Genomic DNA, 20310 nt, shown 5'->3' on the forward strand with positions numbered 1-20310 from the left:
ACTTTAGGCTGACATTCAAGTTAATACTCTCTTGGGGGCTGGGGTCCAGAAGCTGTGTGGGTCCAAAAGACGCCACGTTTAGAAAACGGCGATCCTGGGTATGGATGGCCAATTCTGCCCATCTGGAGAAGCAAAAGGACACCAGCCCTCACACACTGCCACGCCCGAAGCGAGCGGGTGCGCCTCCCAGACACCAGTGCCCAGCGAATCCTAGCCCAGGGCGCCGGCGCCTGTAGAGTTAAGGCGCAGGCGTGGTCCCTTTGGGGTGGTTGTGGGGCCCACAACCGAGTTCTGGCGTCTCCTCCGCATTTGGTCCAAATACCGCGCTGCTCCAGTACTGTCCCGCGGCAGCCCCACCGCCCCTTCCGCTCCCCCTAGCGAGCCGGGCCCGGCCGAGGCGGGTGCGTGGGGCACAAGGTCGCCGCCCCGCGGGGAACTCCTCGGGCGGCGCAGACGCCCAGCGGTTCCGGGGAGGGACTTGGCCTAGGTCTGGCCCTCGCTCATCTGGGAGGAGCCGGGAGGCTGCAGCTGGCGGCGGCCAGCAGGGCGGGCGGAGGTTCTGGGAGCGGCGTCTTGCCCGGAGCGACCCTCGCAGAATCTCCCGCGGAGCCGCGCCGCCCTCTCTCGCGGGGGACCCGCGCCCTCCGGCCCTCCTCGCTGGGTCTGTCCGTCTTCTCTCGGCAAACAACGGGAAGAAGGCGCCCTTTCCTTCGCGGGCCCGGAGCTGCAGAGGCATCGTGGGGCGCGGCCGAGGGGAGGAGAAAGGAGTGGAGTCGGCGGGGCCGGCAGTGACTCGCGGGGCTGCGGCTCCGCCAATCTGTGGGCGCTAACGCGGGGGGCGGCTCCGCGGCGCTCGGATATCTGCCGGCCCGGGGCGCGGAGGCCGGGAGGCTCGGCGCTGCCTGTGCAGTGCTCCGGGGAAGGCCGCTGCACCTGCCCGGGAGCCTCGCCGGCCGCCCCGTGTGCGCCCCCTCCTCAGTTCCCGCAGCCCCGCGCCCAAGTCCCTCCACGTCCCCAGCTCCGGGCCGCAGCGTGAGAGAGCCGAGACCTGCCCCAAGGACGCGCCCCTCCTCCGCCCGGCCCGTCCGGCGCCTAGAGCGGCCCACGGAGCCGAGGAGGGGACTGCGCCTTGCCGCGGGTAGGACTGCGCCGCTCCGTCACCTCCACTACCCCCAGGCCGCCGCGCCCGGCCGGGATGGGCCGCAGCCTAGAGTCCCTGCGCGCCTGATGAGCGCAGCCGCGGCCCCGTTGACCCCAGCAGGCCGCTGCGTGCGCGGAGCTTCATTCAGCAGCGTCCCCAGCTCCACGGACGAGGGCCGCTGGGCTGGGCGGCTCCGGAGAGACGAGAGGGCACGGGCCCGAGATGGCCCGGCGAGCGGGGGCTTTGGCGGTAGGCACCCTACACGTGGTGCAGGCCCGGGGACAGTCCCGGAGCTTGTAGCTGCCCTACGCCGGACGGACCTTGACCCGCGCCAAGGCACCGCGTTCGTACCAAGCTACGACTAGCGGGCCACGCACGGAGCGCGCCCCGGGAGGAGCCCGGAGTCGCAGACCGCCCCGCCCGCGCGGCCATGAAGGCGATCCCGGTGCGCAGGTTCCGCGTGCTCATTCTGATGGCGTTCCTGCTGGCCTGCGCGCTGCACGTTGTGCTGGACCTGCTGCCCAAGCTGGAGAGGAGCGCCGCGCGGCCCGCGGGGGAGCCGGGTTGCTCGTGCGCCCAGCCCGCAACCGGGGCGGCGGCACCCGGCTGGCCCAACAAACACACGCTACGCATCCTACAGGACTTCAGCTCAGACCCTTCCTCCAACCTTACATCCCACTCGCTGGAGAAACTGCCGCCCGCAGCTGAACTGGCCGAGCGTGCCGTGCGGGGGCAGGATCCCCGCGCGCCGCGACTTCGCGACCCAGCGCACCGGCCGCTTCTCCGAGACCCCGGCTCCTGGCGGTCGGTGCCGCCCTCTGGCCCAAGCCGGGATGGCTCCCTCCTGGCCAGGCTGTTTGAACACCCACTCTACCAGCTTCCCACCCCGCCGCTAACGGAGGACGACGTCCTCTTCAATGTGAACAGCGACATCAGGTTCAACCCCAAGGCCGCTGCGGAGAACCCAGACTGGTGAGTGGGTGGGAAGGCCCCCAGGCTGGGTGCTGGCGATTCCTGGCCCCTAAAGCAGCCATGCGCCCCTTGGAGAATAGAGACCAGCCCAAGTACCCTTCCCAGAAATCTCCCTCACACATCCAAGGCCTGTGTGAAGAGGGCGTCTGTGGCTGAGGCCCTGGGAGCTGAGCCTCTTGAGGCGGGGCAGCATGCCTGGGGCACTGCCTTTGTCTCCAGAATGACTGGCTCCTTGTGAAGAGCCCCTGGCTGGTTGGAAGCTGTTCTCTGTGCAGCTGGCCTGGGAGGCAGACTGGGCAGCCCGGAGCTGGGGGCGGGTCAGTGCTGCATTTACAGAAACAAGGCCCTGGTCCCTGACTTGAGAAACTGGCATCTGGCCCCGAATGGGCCTGTTGGCTGGAGAGAGGGAATGGGATCCTGCCCCTCATCTGTTCCTGGGGAGCTGCTGGCTGCAGGCCTGCAGACACTTGGCGACATGGCTCTGGAGGACATGTCAGGGGTCTGGAGAAGCCCAGTGAGCCTAGTAAACCCGTTACTGAAAACAAACTAGCAGAGGGGCCCCAAAGAGACACAACAGAGGGGCTTGCCCAGCCTGGGTGCCTACAGCAGCCACCTGGGAATAGTGGGGGTAGCAAGGGGTGATGGCCTCACGGAGGTGAGGAGCACCCTGGGAACATCTCTTTAAATGGTCCTGGCCTAACCTTCTCCCTAGGTCTCCTCAGCCACACGGACCAAAATAAGCAGATGCTGCAACCCGGATGGTGATACATTAACTAGCGCAAAGCCAGAATAAACAGCCACCTGCAAGGTTACCGCAGCAACAGAGGGGAAAGACCAGGTCTCCAAACCATGTTATAAAAATCCTTTCTCCCCTGAAATCTGACCAGGCCCAGTGCTTTCTGTCTAAACACACCAAGGTCTGCTGGTCAGGTTCAAGGAAATGCTCAGATACTTGAGAATCGGAGTGGTGGCCTGGGCTGGGGCTTTTCACTGGATGCACAGAGCCCAGAGCCAGGGGGTCAGTGGTGCAGCTCACGTGCAGAGGAAAGGGCCTCATTTGCATGTGAATCAGAGCTGAGACGACCTCCACGGTTCCCTCCAGCCCAGCAGCAAACAGGGTCTGTCCTCCACTCTGGCCCCTTCACCCCAGGGATGTAAGGACAGCCAGATGGGCAGCTGGTCCTCATTTTGGGGTCCCATCTGCAGTGAGTGCCTGCCCCCTCCTCTCTCCTCACCAAAGACTGCTTTCATTAAAATCAAATTTAGATTCTTGCATCATTCCTACCCCTGGCTGTGGGAACCAAAGCAGAGTGCCCAGGGAAGGTTTCTAACAGACTGGGCATGGGAGCAATTTGCACAGTCTGTGGTCAAAGATGGGCTCTGACCCCCAGGAAGTATTGATAGCCCCTCATACCCAGGCTGATTTCATGCTTGGTGGCCCCGAGGTGACATGGAGGGGCCTCCTGCTAATGCTGGGTTTGGTCTTGTTAGTCACAGCTGTCCGTGGAGTCTCCCTGTGGTTAGGAAGATATCCCTGGCCTCTGGATATGTTATTAGTTAGCAGAGCAACAGCTACAGGGAAGTTTGAGCAGAGGCACCTTTGGGTAAATCAGCACTAGTATGGACCCCCAGTCAAAAGCTTGGCATCGGCGCCAGCTCTCCCTTCCTGCAGACCTTGTCCCCCTTCTGACTCTGAGACACCTTCACTCCTTTAGGCCACAAGGTGCTGAAGGCGGAGAATTCTTACCCACCGGGGAGGTGGCAGTGGACTTCTATCCCAACTGGCTCAAGTTTCACATTGGCATCAACCGGTACGAGCTGTACTCTAGGCGCAGCCCAGCCATCGAGGCCCTGCTGCGGGACCTCGGTGAGCACAGGATAACCAGCGTCGGTAAGTGCCTCTCCCCGGGGCTGGGCTGCTCAGGCTGGCTGTCCTTGGCAGGAGAGCTGGGATGCCTTCGCTCCCTGCTGGGACAGCTCCTGGTGCCATGTGCCTGGGGGCCTTCCAGGTGGGGGACCTGCTCTTGCAGGAGGACTCATGAGAGATGCCACACCACCCCTTCTGTTACGTGCCTCTCGCCCACCTGAGCAGATCCTCAGGAGGGGCGTGTTCTAGAGCATAGCGTTTCCACAGGTAGGAAGGGGCAACCCTGGTGGCTGTGGCCCTCCCTGAGCACCATGGGGATGCATCTTGTCACTCAGGACTTCGTGAGGTTGTCAGTCAGCTCCGCGTCAGAGCTCAGCTAGGTGCTCCTGCAATCTGGTGGGGAAGGGAGTGACCAGGACCCAACTCTGTCCAGGGTGGAGGCCCATGCACTAAGTAGTTTGGAGGCGGCATCTCTGAGTCTTTGGGATCTGCTGCATCAGATGAAAAAGGGCATCCCATTTCTGACTTCAGAGAAGTGTCAGCGGCAGTTTCTGAGCATGGAGGGTTGGTGCTGTGGTCAGGCCTGTGGGCCGCTGTCTGTGAAGGTTCCCATTAGTCACCCGAAGCTCAGAGAGACAGTGGGGGATGGGCTGAGGCCCTGGGATGGGAAGAACAGTTCCCGGGCTTTGCAGGGAGCTGGCCTGGATGCACATGGGGTGGGGTCGAGGGGCCCTGGGGGATGTGCGTTCAGGTCTGTGGGCTGTGTTATGGAGCAGGCAGTTCCAGGCACAATCTTCCTGGGGTCTCACAAGTAATCCTGATGCTGAAAGCATGCTGGTAACTGGAGTTCTGTCCAGCTGCTGACTGGGGAGCTGCTGACTGGGGGAGTTAGGTGTTACCTATGGGGCTGGCAAGTTCTGGGCTTTCTGGAGTTCTTAAGAGCCTATTTTTGGCTCTTCCCCCAGTACTGAGCTATTTGCTGGGCGCTCACCTGCCATAGAGACAGGACCTGCAACTTTTCCCTGGCTGTGCTTGTTCCCCTAGTGACAGGGAACTGGCCAGAACCAGCTGTGGCCTTCTGTCCTTGCTCACTGCGCACCAAGCCTGGCTCCAGCCCCAGCCCAACCCTCTCCAGGAGAAGCTCAGCTCCCCTGCCCCTGGCCAGCCTGCAGGGGCTTCGGCTGTGCTGGGCACAGTCTGTGAGCACAAAGGGATTTCCCATAGACAGCCACAGCTGGGCATCCCTTTCACTGCTGAGAGCAGAGGGGCCGTTAAAGACGTATCCAGGGCATTGACCACTGTTCACCATTCAGTAAGCTCTTCAGAGCCCCCTTCTGGGTGTGGAGAGTGGAGGATGAATCCAACCTGAACAAGGTGACCTGGGAGTTCCAGGAGGACAGACTGATGAATCACAAATGCTTTAGCCCCATGCAGGTAAGTCTTGGAGCATTTAAAGTCTTGAAACTACATCTGAAAGAAAAGGGATCTGACGCAGGTCTTAAATGAAGCATAGGCTTTCATCCTAGAAAGGGCCAAGAAGCCAGAGCTTTCTGGAAACCAAGAACAACGTTTTAAAATCAGAAGGGATTTTAAGGGAAATTCAGTGTCCCCATTGAATGTGCAACTCTGCTGCCCTCCGCCTGAACATCTCTCCACCTCAGTTTCTCCATCTGTCAAATGGGCTTATGCACACCCAGGAGCATTGCATCTTTTTCTAATAAGGTGGTGAATGTGAACCAGTTTGTGAAGTATTAGTGTTCAGAACGTGCGCTTTATGGCCAGTCCCTCAAGTGCAAATGCAGGGTTGGGGGAAGGTGGAGGATGGAGGGTTCCAACACTGGCCAGGTTTACCACATCCCTCAGGAAGCAGATGGCCTGCCAGCACTCACTGGGAACCTGTACACACACTGGGTAGAGCCCAGGAGCTCAGGGCACAGCTCCAGGGAGCAGATGGGCCCTCTGTGGCTCATAGGCAGCTTTGCCTACCTCAGCATCTGCCTCTCTCCCTTCCCCCAGGGCCCTGGACTTGAGGCCCCCTCCACCCACTCTGGTCTGACTACCATGGGCAGTGGTGCCCAGACTGCCTTACATCACAGTGTGGGTCCAGAGCCTGTGGCCAACTTCCCACCCCAGGGTTCTGGTCTGGGCTGAGCCCTGTCTGCCAGTTATGGGCTGTCCGAGCTGGTCTCCCCCACCTCCTGGACTATGATGGCCTGGCTGGTGTCACCAAGCCTGCTCCTAGTCAGAGCACAGCTGGTCATCCCAGATAAGTGCTGGGAGGTTGACAGATGGGCCCAGGGCCACCACCCACACAGGATAGCCCCCAGAGTGACTAACCTCCCCAGTGCTTCAAGATTCTCACAGGGGACATACGATGGTTCTAACTCAGACCCTGTAATCTCTGCTTCCAAATCTGAAATCCAAACATGACTCATTCAACAGCAAAACCTGACCCAGCCCAAGCTTACATGGGGACACAGCCTGAATCAGTGAGGTGATTTATGAATCCTTGTTGTCCTGCTTGAGGCGAGTACTCACACCCCTGAGGAAACAGAAATGTGCTTGATTAGGGGTTCTGTCCATACCCACTCGGGGTGCTACACAGTGTGTGGAATCATACTGTGCCTACCCTCTCATCTGGAACTTCCCAAATCCTAAGCATTCTGCCCCCGGAGACCTTGAAAGACATGGACACATGAAACCTACTCCAGGGCTGCCGAGGGGCTTTGTGAGTAAATGAGAGAAGGAGGTGGGAAGACGCAAGGCCCCTGCCTGGTGGGCCTTGTGCGGGGCAGCCTTTGGAGGCCGGGCAGTCAGTGCTGGGCACGCCACAGCAGGAAGGGCCCAGCCGGACACTCGGGCCTGGAGATGCTACCGTGTGTTCACTTCTTTGAAAAGGCTCCTTTCCTGAGGAAGCAGGAAATCCTCTCACCTGCCAGCAGAGCCCAGCACTGCAACAGGTGTCAGGCCTGGGCCTTCAGGTGCACTAGGAGCAACCAGGCTTCCCGGAAGGTGTCCGCCCACATCCAGCTGGGCCCTGGCCAGGCCCTCAGCCTGGCAGAGAGGACTGGGCAGGTTGGAGACTGCAGTCCCCCCGTGGGGCTGCCTCCTACTGGTTGCCCCTGCCTCGAGCACTGCTGTGGCTCAGAGGGGGACCCCAGGTGCAGCCACTCGCAGGAGCCCAGAGGCTGCCTGAGTGTCAAGATTCAGCAACACCATCCACTTGATCATGAAAAGAAAGGAAAGAAAGACAGGAGCATCACAGTGACCCCGTTTTGGCCTGAAAGAGAGTCTAAATCTAAGGCACTGGCAACCCAACCCAACTGTGGAAATCAGGCTTCCAAGAGGGAGAGGTGCCCACGGCCAGCACATCCCCTCTGCAGCTCAGCTTCTTGGTGACTCCCAGTTGTCGGCCCCATGGTCACTTCAATGCTGGAGTTGTTCACCTTGCTGTTCACATGATCCTAGAGATGCTGTTGTAAGAGACAACCGTTCCTACGGGCTACCAAGGCTTTCTCCCAGAGCAGCCCCATCAAATCTCTCAATTCAGAACTACTCGGTTCACTTCATGCAGTGTGTGTGGCCTATGGAGACTTATTTATAGCTTCTATCTGCTTGGTGACCACCCTTTCCCACCTTTAAAGAGGCGCCAGACATTATCCACCTCCATTCAGCTTGAAATCAGACCTGCAGTGCCTTTAGTGCACTGGTGGTAATTAAATCACTATTGTGCACAATTATGGATGCAAAGAATAAATGGCACAATTAACTACTTTGTACCTGGGATTACTTACAAGAAGTCACACTGGTGTGAGAGGATTTGGGCCTCTGAAGCACACACTCCAGCATCGCTCCACTGGATGGAGATGAAGCCCTGGCTGGTGCCTGCACACAGGAGGAGTCTGCAGGTCAGGAGTCCTGGGCACCGAGCATCCTCCAGAATCCAGGACTAATTGGCTAGCGAGCTTCCAGGAGCAAAGGCTGGGGCTGCGGCCGCACTCGGGGACGACTGCCTGAGTGCCAGTGCCTCGCAGCTGCTGTCTAATGAATGAGTCAGAGGCAGATGCCTTGGGAAGACAGGCCCAGCCCCAGACAGGCCAGTTCCCCACCCATCCCCACACTGGTGGCAACGGCTACTTCAGGTCCCAGGCTGCAGAGTCCCACTCAGCCAACCTGAGAAAGAAAACTAAAAGGGCCTGGTTAACCAGACCCCAGGTTTGGTGCCAGAGGAAGGATGAGGACCACCCCAAAGGTGGTGAAGGCAGCGAAGGTGGCAAGCCATGCAGCCACCCTCTGCTCTCTTCCCACCTCAGTTGAAGGTCAAGAACAAAGCCCGTGCAGATGCTGACCCAGAGCAGATGGCAGCTACACCCGGGTTGAATGGCCCAGCCCCGCTGTGCTCCTGCTTGGGGGGTGTGGGATCCCACCAGTGGCAGAGCTGCAGTTTCCCTGTGAAGTAAACACAGAAGAGTGTGGTGCAAACAGTAGCCCAGCGGGAGGCACCCTCAAGTATTCCAAGGGTGGGGACTGCAGCTTGAGCTGTGGCCCTGAGGTGGAGGCCCCCAAGGCCCCGGGGTCAGGCAGGAAGACCCAGGCCCCACACATCCCCCTGCAGCCCCTCACGTCAGAGTACCTGGTTCCCATGTTCACTGCCGGCAGAGAGGACATACCATGCCTTCTCCATGAGTCTGCATCCCTTGGTGCCCTAGCAGAGTATAAGGGACTCCATGTGGGCACACAGGGGCCTGGAACATGGTCGGACCTCCTCTGCCTGGAGTTAGGTGCATGGGGTGGGTGGGGAAGAGTAGCTGACCTAGATGCTCCTGGGGCATTCCCCCAAGGGAACCATCCTTGGGCAAGGCCCTCGCTTACTCCGACCCTTCACAGGCCATAGTCGGGGCCACAGAAAGAACCAGAGGCTCCCCAGATGACCAGCCGCAGGCCATGGGTGGTGATGTGCACTGCAGGCAGCACTTCCCATGTGGCTGTGTTTGGATGGCCACAGGCCTCTAATAACTAGGATTCATTCTTTTAAAAGTCAGGAGATGACCCATCAAAGTATGAGTCATGGGTTCTTAGAAAAGGGAGACAGGAGACTGGCCTTGGCTTCCATGAGAAACAGGTGCTGTGCATCTGCTGCCCCCAGCGTGCCTGGACCAGGTCCCTCGCACCCCCGTGAACCTCCAGGTCTGTGACTCAGGGCCCACTCAGGGTCCTGCAATCCCACTTCTTATCCCTCCCTGGGTGTGGGAGCACTGGGACCCCTGGGTGGCACCCCTTTTTCCTTCTTCCCAGGGCTGCCCCTGATTCTGGTTTAACTTGATCCTTCCTTGGGGAAATTCTGAAGAAATTACATCTTTAGGATCCTTCGGGGGAAGCCCTCATTTTAAGTTACCTCCACTCTGTGCTATGTCCTGGGGAAAGACACTGAGCAAAGCCAGTGGTTGGTGTCCAAGTGGTCACAGAATTTATTGCACCGATGAACATTGTGTAATGAAATGTATGGTTCTCTGCTAACACACGTTAACATGTACGACTAATGGTGTAGGTTATCAATGATCATTAGTCAGTGCTAATTAATACCATGTATTAATGAAGGGCTGGGGGGCATGGCCCTTCAGGGTGCCAGGAAGGGCACTGAGCTGACGCTCGAGTCTGAACAGTATAATCTGCCATGGGAGGCAAGACAGGCAGGTGGGCAGGGTCGGGGGAGCACCCTGAGGGTGCGTGGCTCGTGGTGAGGTGTGGGGAAGCCAGCTTGGATGTCAGCTGGACACCCCATGTGTGCTGGTGATTTGATGGTGTCTAGACTGGGTGGGGCTGCGGAGCTGGAGAGAAGCTGGAGACATGAGGGGCTCTCTGTGGTGAGCATGTCCTCTGGGGAATGGCCCTGGAGGTATGCCAGGACGCTGGCCTCAGCCTGGCCCTACACCCATGTGGGCTCACTACCTGTTGGGTCCCTCCCCAGGGCTGAACTGGCTGGGTTCTGGTGGACCCCTGCTTGATGGGAATCATGAAATGCAGCCAGGGGAGGGCACGTCCACCTGCCTATGCATCTTTACCTGCACACCTGGGCTCCTCCTCTTGAGTTTGCTGTCCCAGGACACTTTTCCCCCAAGTGCCAGGGCCAGATTCCCAGAGTCACAACCCTCAGTCTGTCTTCAGGGAGAAGTACCTTCCTTCCCAAGGCCAGGTCTGTGTCCTGGGCCTTGACTGCCTCCTGGGGCCCATTCTGCAGCAGCAGAGTGGGCCGTCCACTGGGGGCACAGGCTCGAGGGTGGGTTTGCCTCTTCCCCACCCCAGGGGAACACCCTCGGCCTTTGCCAGGACTGGCGGCAGTGTGTGTGTGTGGTGGGGGGGGGTTTGCAGGGAGACTGTACCTGATTTTAGAGCAGAATCTCAAATGTCTTTCAGCTGGGTAAGTGAATGCTGGGCTAGGCGGAGAGGAGGCACAGGCCCCCAGCCGCGAGAAAGACAGTGTCCAGGGCAGTCAGCAAGAATCGGGGGTTTCTGGAGTCCTTAGTCACTGGAGATACTAATGCCCTTTCATTTCTAAGTATTGATCAGCTCTGTGGAGAGGCACTGGCAGTGGAGTGGAATGCAGGGGGACAGCAGTGCACACAGGACTTGCTTCCAGAACAAGAATGATTAAGCCAACCAGATTTGCATAATACTTTGTTATTTAGAAAAACAGGATTACACACCTTGCAAATTACTGATGAGCTGCCCCTGACTGGCCCAGGAAGGAATAATGAAATCCAGTGACTCCAGTTAGTAAATGGAAATGGGGACATCAAATGGGGTTTCCACTGGGCCACTAATTTTTTAAATAATCACTTCTGGTTTTCATCTTATTAAAAACATAATAAAATTCATTGTAGAAATTTAGAGAGCACAAAGGGGAAAAAAGGAAATTGAGATAACCTGCAGTTCGATTCTTGGGAAATGGGCCCTGAGCTTCACTGGCCAACTGCGTCCAGATTTGCCCAGGCACTTCAGCACACACCTTTCCAAAAAAAGCAGTTTTTGGCAAGTGAATGCTTCATATGCTCTTTGCTTAATAATAAAACTGTGAGCAGTTGCTGTCCTCCAGAATTCTTTTGTGCCGTGTTGAGGGCTAGCTGGGATCCTGTCATGGGATTACAGCGCCAGGCCAGACATTTTCAGTTATTCCTGGTGTGTTCGAGGGAAGTGGAATTTGTTGCTGGCTCTGTTTCCCTGAGGAGGGTGTAGGCTGGGACAGCTTCACCGGCTGCCCACAGATCACACCGGCTCACCCCTGGTGCCTGGGTGGCAATTGGAGCAGGTGCTTCTCAGGAGGAACTGGCAGGTGGCCGGGCTGGGACCCAGGAGAAAGGGTCTGGGCCATGGCATTCACAGAGGCCACCAGGCCCCCAAAAACGCTCTGGGCACATAGAACTTGGAGCATTCCTTGTGCCTCTCAATGGTCTGTGGCTCTGAACTCACTGTGCGTAGACTGTTCCGGGTGCTTTGCAAGTGTTGCCCCCCACGTTCTCACCCCCACATTACCCCAGGAGCCTGAGGCGCTGACTGGTCAACTAAGATGCTTCCCTCGTTTGTCTTGCGCCTTGCTATGACTGCATGAAGGGTGCTGGGCGGGCATCCCAGGCTCCACCGAGCAGAAGGGCCTGAGAGGCAGGGAAGACTCCTCGTAGACAGCCACTGGAAGCAGGGCAGCCTCTGGACTGCCCCCCAAGCCTTGCAGCGTGCGACGTCCCCTGCTCCCCTCCGCCGGACCATTCCCACGGGCTCATCGGTCCCTCCTCACTGTGGCTCCTTCCCACTCCCTGGATCTGAAATACCCACGTGTCCCCGGCCTTGGTCCTGGGCCCTTGGCTACTGCTCTGCCCCAGGTGACCCCATCCACGGCCTTTACTCGCCTCTGTGGACAGTCCTTTGCACCCAGTGCTGTGTCTAGATCACAGGCACCCTCACCTGGGCCTCCCCAGGGCCTGGGGCCCCTGCATCATCACACCCTCACCCACCTGGATCTTCGCCTCCAGGCCGGCTCCTCCTCTGGCACCCAGCAGCTCCCGCTGGAAGCCAAGGGGCATGCTGCATTCCTCTCCTCCACACCCCACACTAACTCCACCAGGTGGTTCCTTTTGATTTCTTGAATTTTCCCATTTTCCGCACCTCTGTTCTCATTTCCTGCAGTTGCCACAGCCTCCTTACCCTGGCTTCTACCCTCCATCCCCGAGCCAGTCCCTGTGCACAGGTGCAGCATCTAGCACTCTGCTGCCCAGTGCCAGCCATGCCCTCCCTGCCGGCAGGGCCCCTCTGAGATCTGTGCGCAAGCCCAGGCCCCCAGCCCCCGGACCCCCACCCTGAGGGCCCAGCGCTGCAGGTGGGCTTTCTCTGCTGCCCCCAGCATTCAGGGCCAGTGCCTGCCCCTGGGCGACAGTGGCCTACATACATGCCACCTCCCTGAGAGGCCTTCGAGAAGCAGAGCCCCAGGGCCCTTGTGAGGCAGCAGAGGTCTCCGGGTGTTTAGTTTTCAGTTCGCCCCACCCGTTGAACATGGACTTCCCTGGGGGCACCCTGCCACCCTCCTGTTCACGCCTATGACATTAGCACAGCCAGCCGGTGCGGAAGCAGGAGGACTTTGTGAGCACTGGGCAAGGCCCGTGTCCTGTCTCACGTGGCCTGGGGCCCTTGCTGCGTGGATGATAGCCAGCCACCCAACTCCTGGGGCTACTGGCACTCCAACCACTGCGGGAAAGTCCCACATATTTTCCCTCCTTCTGCTCCACCAGCATAAAGGAAAGTCAGGAAAGAGAAGGTATCTGGGGGAATCCTTTGACCTTCTGAGCTGGTGAGGCTGTGAGAGGCCAGAGCAGAGCCTCTGGAGGCTTCCACCCCACAGGGCCCCTGTGAACCCCCTGGAAGCCTTGTTCTGGGGGAGGGAGGTGCTCCCAGCCAAGGGGTCTTCAGAGCCTCCTCAGACTGACCCTGTTCAGGCTTCCTCTAGAACCCCAGGAAGTCAGACTGGGCAACCAGTGGTGTGGGCACACGTGTGTGCCCATGCTGTGTCCAGGGAGGGCCCAACTGGAGGGTGCAGACACTGGGCCGTCCCCTCTGGAGCCAGTCCCTTTGTGTGGCTCAGAGTGTCTGAGAGGCTCTGCTCCCAGTGCCCAGGCCCCAGTATCAGGAGGGAGTGTGTACCAGTGTCACTGCAGGAGACCCAAGCCTCCCAGGTGGGGCCTCAGCACATTCAGGCGCCCAGGCCTGGCTGTGGGGTCAGAGTTGGGAGCTGGCCTCACTCACGGAAGAGGGGGTCTGAGGGCAGCATGTGACCTGCTGTTTTCCCTCCCTGCAGCCATGAAGTCGGGGGGCACACAGCTGAAACTCATCATGACGTTGCAGAATTACGGGCAAGCACTGTTCAAACCCATGAGGTGAGTACAGGGCCGGTGGTGAGGGATGTGTGGGGAGAGGGGTCTGCACTGGAGACTCAGGTGCGTGGGCACTAAATTTCTGGTGGAATATGCAAGGTTTCCTCCCAGAAGTGTTTTGGGGTCAACTAAGGGTGATCTCACTTGACTTCCTCCCCATCGTGACAAATCGGGTGACACAGGGGTCGGCCCCCGCCCCCTCCTCTCCTTGCCTCCCCACTTTTCCCTTCCCAATGGCAAGGAAAAAGTGGTGGAAATGGAGAAGGGACATTTGAAAGGCCACCCCAAGGATTTTGACACACCTGTAGTCGTGATGTCCTCTCTGATGACCTTGGGGCTCCGGGACCCACGTGGTCTAGCACTGTTCTGCCATCTTCTGTTAGTACCAGATGGGGCAGTTTTGCACACGTGAGGAGTCCCCTGTGGTTGAAGCATGGCTTGCACACTCAGATGTCCATGAGGCCACTCAAGTCACGTGAGGCCACTGAGCTGGGTGGGGATGGTGGCTGCAGGGGTGGGCCCGCTGGAAAGGGAAGCTGTCTGTGGGTTTACCAGATGAGACATCTGGCCTGATTTCTAATTTTCAAGTTAAGCTAGAAATACAGATTTCTTTTCTTCTGCTTAATCATCAAGTTTTAAAAAATGGTAATGAAGTTTTAAAAAATTCAGTTAAACTACTTTCCAGGTCAGAGAAAATGTAGGTGCTACTCATGGCTGAAGGCATATTTCTGTGCTCTGCACTGTTTCTGGGCCTCTTGCTCCCATTCCTCTGGACAGATGTCCAGGGTGGACTCCACAGGGGTCCCTGCCCTGGGCTACCCCTGGGATCTGCCTCTCAGGGCTCTGACCCGGGGCTGCCTGGAGCAGGTGGGGCAGAGGAACTGCCACTCACACAGATGAAGGGACAGACCAGGCCGCCGGCTGCTGGGTACACCCTGGCAACGAAGCTGCTGAGTAGGTCAGGGGCCCGCGAGCACCTCCTGGTTCTGTGTGTGAAGGGACGCCCTCATCTCCATACAGAAAAGGGGCTCCAGGGGCCTGGCTGTCTCAGGAAGACAGTGGGACACTACCACCTGTAACTGCCAGGTGGTGGATGTCCCGGCTGGGTCACGTGGCCCCCACCCCTCAGGAGGGATGATCTGGGCAGCTGGGGGGCACGCAGCCTGAGTGGGCTCCTCCTAGAACTCCCCAGCACCTTGACTGCTCTGTGCCCCCAGCCCCACTATGGAGTGAACAGTTCTGAGAGTTGCAGCCCTTCTTGTTGAAGCTTGAGTAGGGGGCTATCCCAGGCCCTTCGATGTCACGACAGTGCAGTGTGGAGCTGCTGAGGGGAGGAGAGGGGGCCGCGGGGTCTGTGCACAGATGCTGTGTGGTGGCTGCCAGGTGACAGATGGGCAGGGGCCCTCCCACTGGCAGTCGCCGGAACTTGGTGTCTTCGTGGCGCTCGGCTGTGCTTCAGGGGCTCAGGCCTTGAGCCCACTTCCCAGATGCATTCGGAGCCCCTCAGGAGGGCTCCCTTCGGCCAGAAATTGTGACCCTTGTCCCTCCATGTCCCTTTGCCATACAGACCAGGGGCCTTCTACAGAAACTGGAAAATCAAGTCACACAGACTCAAGCTGGCCCTGCCACAGAGAGTGGGTGGTTATGGTCCCTGTTCCCTCACAGGTTCCCCATGTGGATCTCGGAAGTCAGAACATCCAGTGGGTGGTGGTGGTGACAGCCACCACCATGGTGACATTTCCCGAGCTGCTATTTGCCGGCACCGTGAGAGCCGGTGCTCCTTGGGCAGGCTCTGTGCAAGGGCTTGTGGGCTGCCATCGTTTAGTACTCGGAACACCTCTGTGAGTTAGAGGAGGTATTATTATTATGCCCCATAGCCCCATAAAGTTGGGAAACTGGAGCTTAGAAAGGTAGACAGCTCACTGCTGAATCTAAACCGTGAGAGCCCGCAAGGCCAGGTGCCTGCCCTCCGCCACATCTCCTGCCCACAGTGGGCATCTTCACCCTTGCAGAGATGCTGAGGCCAGAGGCGACCTGCCTGTGGCCTGGTGGTTCATGGCGGCTCATGGCGGCCTGCAGCAGCCAGGACCCAGAGCCCCCGTGGAAGCTCACATAGCTCACATTTGCCGCCTTCTCCGCTGGTCTCTCAGCTCCCAGCCATTGGATCAGGAAGGAAGTCACTGCCTCTCCAGCATCTGAAGGCTGAGGCCACCAGTGAACAGTCTGGGGTGGGGCTTACACCAGAGCTTGGCAAAGGCCAATGTGACCAGTGTGCTGAGTAGGAAGGCTGAGCTGAGGTTGAAGCCATGGAAACAGAGTTGAGCCTCTCAAAGCACTTGGGGAAACTGAGTCCCAGAAAGGAAAAGGACATGCTCACAGCCTGCCAGCTAGATTGCCAGCCAGAGCAAGGCTGTGGGCATCCTGAGGTCAGCCAAGGCTCCTCCCTGCCCTCAGCGTGCTCCTGGCAGAGGACCCCAGGTGGGCAGGGTGGGCACAGGTGAGCGCTTACACATTGCTGGTGTCATCCCTGCAGCCTGTCCTCTTGCTGCATCCGCTGGATGAGGTCCAGGCGATTCTGGGCACCAGGGCCCTCCTCCCCTGACCAAGCCTGGGCCTGGCACTAACTGTGGTCCTGTTGCCAGCAGCCTCACTCCCTGTTGGCCCAGGATGTGAGGTGCCTGCGTACGTGCTTCTGTGGTCTAAATAAGAAAACAGCTGTGGTTTATGACCATAGCATTTTTAAATTGAAATCCATGATCAATAGATCTCTTTAATAAAAATGTTCTTCTTTTAGCTCAAAATAGCTCCGTAAATTGTCAGTAGAATATTATGAATTAGGGTAGTATTTTTCCTCCCAAATAGTGAAGGATGTAAGAGTTGAGAGGGTCTAGAAGAGGTTGGGGTCTCCCAAAGCAGAATTGATGTGGAATGCGGGTGACCATTTAAAGCTTAACTATATTCTAATAGGTGTTGAAAACATAACTAGCACACAAAAATTCCTGGGTATTCTTTGGGGTTAGAGGAAGAAAGATTTTTTAAACAAGCTTATGAAGGTATAATTCACATATACAGTCTACAATTCAAAAGCTTTTGGTATATTCACAGAATTGTGCATCCATGACCACAGTGAATTATAGGACCTTTTCATGACTCCAGAAGGAGTCCCCTATGATGTCACCAGTCCCCCCTCGCCCTCCCTCTAGCACTGTCTCTATGGACTTATCTATTCTGGAATTTCATAGAAATAGTCATGCAGCGCATCCTTCTTCCACTGAGCAGAACGTCCTTGGGGTTCATCCACGTTGTGGCATGTTGTCAGGGCTTCCTCCCTTTACGGCTGAACATTCCCTCATGTTAATGGATCATGTTTTATTTGTACTTTTTCAGTTGAAGGGCACTTGGCTTATTTCCCCCTTTTGGCTGTTGTAATAATGCTGCTGTGAGCGTTCACATATGAGTTTCTGTGTGGACGTATGTTTTTGTTTCTCTGGGATTTTCATTTCTCTAGGAGTGGAATCACTGGATCACGTAACAGCTAAACTTAACTGTTCGAGGAACTGCCATACTGTTTTCCACAGCGCCTGCCCCACTTTATAATTCCACCAGTAGGGGGTGAGGGTGTCGGCAGCTGCATGGCCTCCCCAGCACGTGGTCCCTCCTGTGGATAACGGCCACCCTAGTGGGCATTAGGTGTGTCTCCTTGCGGTTTGACTTGCTTTTCCTTAACGACTCATGAGGTTGAGCATCTTTTTGTGTCCTTGTTGGCCATTTGTGTATGTTCTTTGGAGAATATTCAGATCCTTGGCCATTGGGGGCTATCTTCTTGTTAAAAGTTGTAAGAGTTCTTTATGTGTTTTGTATACGAGGCCCTTATCACATATGTGGGGTCCTTTGAAGCACAAGCTTTTAGCTTTGAGGACACCAGTTGATCTATTTTGTTCTTGCTTGTGCTTTTGGCATAGTAATTAAGTCTTCATGTTGAAGGAGCACGTGGTAGGTGAGTGCAGGGGATGTGGGGCTGGAGCGTGGGAGCACTGGTGCACCCCAGAGAGAGCAGGCCAGTGTGGCCACTCTCCTGCTCTCCAGAGAGTTCCTACCCCCACCAAGACTCAGTTTACCCATCTGCCAACAAGGGCCTGGCAAGATGAGGTCTTGAGGTCTGAAGTCTTCCAAACTGGTTTAGGAGACAGGCAAGTTTCTTGGAGGAAGCTGCTAACCCCTTGCTGGGTGGTTTAGCAAGAAGGGTGGAGTTGGGCAGACATACCAGAGAGGACAGGCCCTTTGCAGCAAATTTCAAACTGCTTCTTGGAAAGGAACTTCCAGGCATGCCCAAGACACTGGCTGTGACCACCTCCCAGAAGAAATAGTCACTTAGCCATCCCATAGACGCTCACTGAGCCCCTGGACCCGGCCTTGTGCTGGGTGCTGAGAACAGATGTGACTCAGACCCAGCAGTCTCTGTGAGGACCCAGCTCTCCTGCTGCTCAGGGCATGGCCAAAAGCATGGTGTCTGCCCCCCCACTGTGGCCCCAGGAGACTGGCTTGGGGCACAGCAGGAATGAGAGAACAAGCCAGTGGTGGCAGGTGTGGGCACAAAACATCTACCTCACAGAATAGTGGTCCAGGGCTGGCCAGCCCTGTAGGCTGAGGCGGCTGGAAGGTTTCTCAGAAGTGACCCCCAGCTGAGGCCTGGGGGTGAGTGTGAAGGTCCAGAGAAGGTCTGACCACCCCAGGCCTGGGGGCCATCCTGGAGCAGGTGGCGCACTCCAACACAGAATGCTTCCACGGGGCTGTAGGCTGCGCTGTGGTATGTGGGCTGCCACACAGAGGGCACCCCACATGCTGTGTCACTGAAGTGAATTAAAATGAAGCAGCCACAGCACAGTTCCTCCGTGTCACTACGCACACACCTGGCTACACATGGCTGGCGGCACCTGTGAGGCACAGGTGAGAACACACCCATCCTCACAGGCAGTTCTATTGCAACACCCTCAGTTTAAGGGGAAGATGAAGCAAGGTCGCCAGAGGTGGGCAGAGGTGAGGTCATGCCCAAGCACTGTGCCCACTGCCGTGCAGGGGAAGCCAGGGGCTCCACTGGGCATCAGACAAGAGATGGCAGTGGCCATGACCACAGTAGGCATGTGGATGGAGGGAAGGGTGGATTTCAGGGACATTTACGAGAGGCCAGCCCCTGGGCACACAGTGGCTGGGTGTGGGCTTGAGGGGTGAAGGCTTCTGGCCCGGGCCTCAGGCGGAGGGGTGCACGTGGTGGCCTGGACCGTGGAGAGGGCAGCCCACAGGGACAAACCGGGCCGAGGCCCTGTTTCCACATAAGGCCACGTTCTGGGGGTCCAGCGGTCAGGGCTTTAACATGCCCTTTTGGGGACACGATTGAACCTGTCACAGCATGCAAGTGAGACACATATTCCATGCAAACCCAACACCCCTTTTCAGTGCCTGGATGGACAAAGAAAATAAAGGGTTGTCATCTATACTATTAATCAATTCACCATTGGCCCCCAGGACCTCCTTTTCCGTACGTGTATACGAGGAGCGATTGGATTAAATCAAGAACAAGCATTGTAAGTGTAATAATTTACCATTCCTCACCTTTTTAGAATTCAAATTTCTGTTGAATGAAAGAAAGTATTTCTATGGAAACGCCCACAAAGGTAAGTGGGAATCCACAGCTGAGTTCTCAGGCAGCGGCACCAAAATCAGCCCACTGAGTTCCAACCCAGTGCCGCTGGTGCCCGAGTCCCAGGCGCGGCTCCCTAGCTCCCAGGCATGGACCACTCTGGCCCCTTGCAGGGGCCCCACGCCCTCCTTTGTGGGCCTCCCGCGCTCAGGTGGTGCCTGCACTAGGTATCTGGTGGCGGTTCATCCGTCCTCATCACTGAATCATGTTCTGCTGTGGGAACACACCCCTGAGGTATCTGTTCTTTGTTGATGGACATGAGTCATTCCCAGGGTGGAGGTGTTATTAATAAGGCTGCTTTTGGACTCACTTTTGGCGAGTCTTCCCAGAGCTGTCGGTCAGGGTCAGTCAGCGGTCAGCTGCAGGCGGCCCTGCCAGAGCTGTGCAGAGGCCGTCCAGGGCGTCAGACCACAGCAGCTAGGGTGACATTCCCAGGGCAGGGACAGCTGTCTGGGATTGCCACGGGGCTGCACAGGTGAGGTCACAGGCACTGCCTGAGCCCAGGTCTGCCCTGGGTCTTCACACCACTTGGTAGGAGGACAGCAAGCTCCTTCGTGGCCTTGATCTTGGCTCCTTGGTTGGGAAGGCCTGCTGGGTAGCACTGGGTCACCTGCGTCTACACAATGCTGGCCTGGGGCCTGCAGAGAACACGCTCAGCCATGTGCTTCCCAGCCAGTGACAGAAGTTCAGTGCACATCCAGTCATTTGACCTTTCCAACCACAGGGGATGGATTTTATTTTTATTACCACCTCTCCTTCAAGGAGAAGGAAATTAAGGATCAGAAGGGTTTAATATTAAACAGGGAATGAGTGGCGGTCCAGGGTCTCGGAGGCCAGGTCTCAGGCCTTTCAGTGCCATTGGGCTGAGGCAAGGCTTGCCTGGGATCCCTGGGACCTGTCGTGTGGGAGGTGGAGGTGTCTCTGCTAGGGGGCAGCCACACTCCCTACCCTTAGCTGGCAGATTCCCAGAGGCCCCACCCATACCGAAGAGGCTTAAATATTCTGACTCGTCTTCTGTTTGCTGCTCAGCACAGACAGGGGATCAGCGTGGCAGGTCCCACCTGCCCCCATTTGCCGGTTCTCTGCCAGGCCAGGCGCTGTCCCAGGGTGGGGCTGAAGCTCAGCTGTGTCCTAAAGACTGCCCACTGGCCATCTGCTTTCCTTTCCTTTTGCAAATAGAAACGTGGTGTGTGTGTGCGTGTTTGTCTACATCTCC

The 20310-nt window shown here is 57.4% G+C and overlaps 1 protein-coding gene across 1 annotated transcript in view; it reads left to right on the forward strand.

Annotated features, from left to right (window-relative positions):
- The first annotated feature begins 384 nt into the window (after positions 1–384).
- Positions 385–20310, forward strand: part of FAM20C (FAM20C golgi associated secretory pathway kinase) — a 46791-nt gene continuing 26865 nt past the window's right edge. Inside the window, exons 1-3 of the mRNA XM_017653468.3 lie at positions 385–2113; positions 3829–4004; positions 13321–13399. Of these exons, the coding sequence (XP_017508957.3) occupies positions 1572–2113; positions 3829–4004; positions 13321–13399 (797 nt within the window). The 5' untranslated portion in view covers positions 385–1571. The remainder of the gene's footprint in view (positions 2114–3828; positions 4005–13320; positions 13400–20310) is intronic.

Source organism: Manis javanica, chromosome 10 (assembly GCF_040802235.1).
Source record: "Manis javanica isolate MJ-LG chromosome 10, MJ_LKY, whole genome shotgun sequence".
In the NCBI taxonomy this organism is placed as follows: Eukaryota; Metazoa; Chordata; class Mammalia; order Pholidota; family Manidae; genus Manis; species Manis javanica.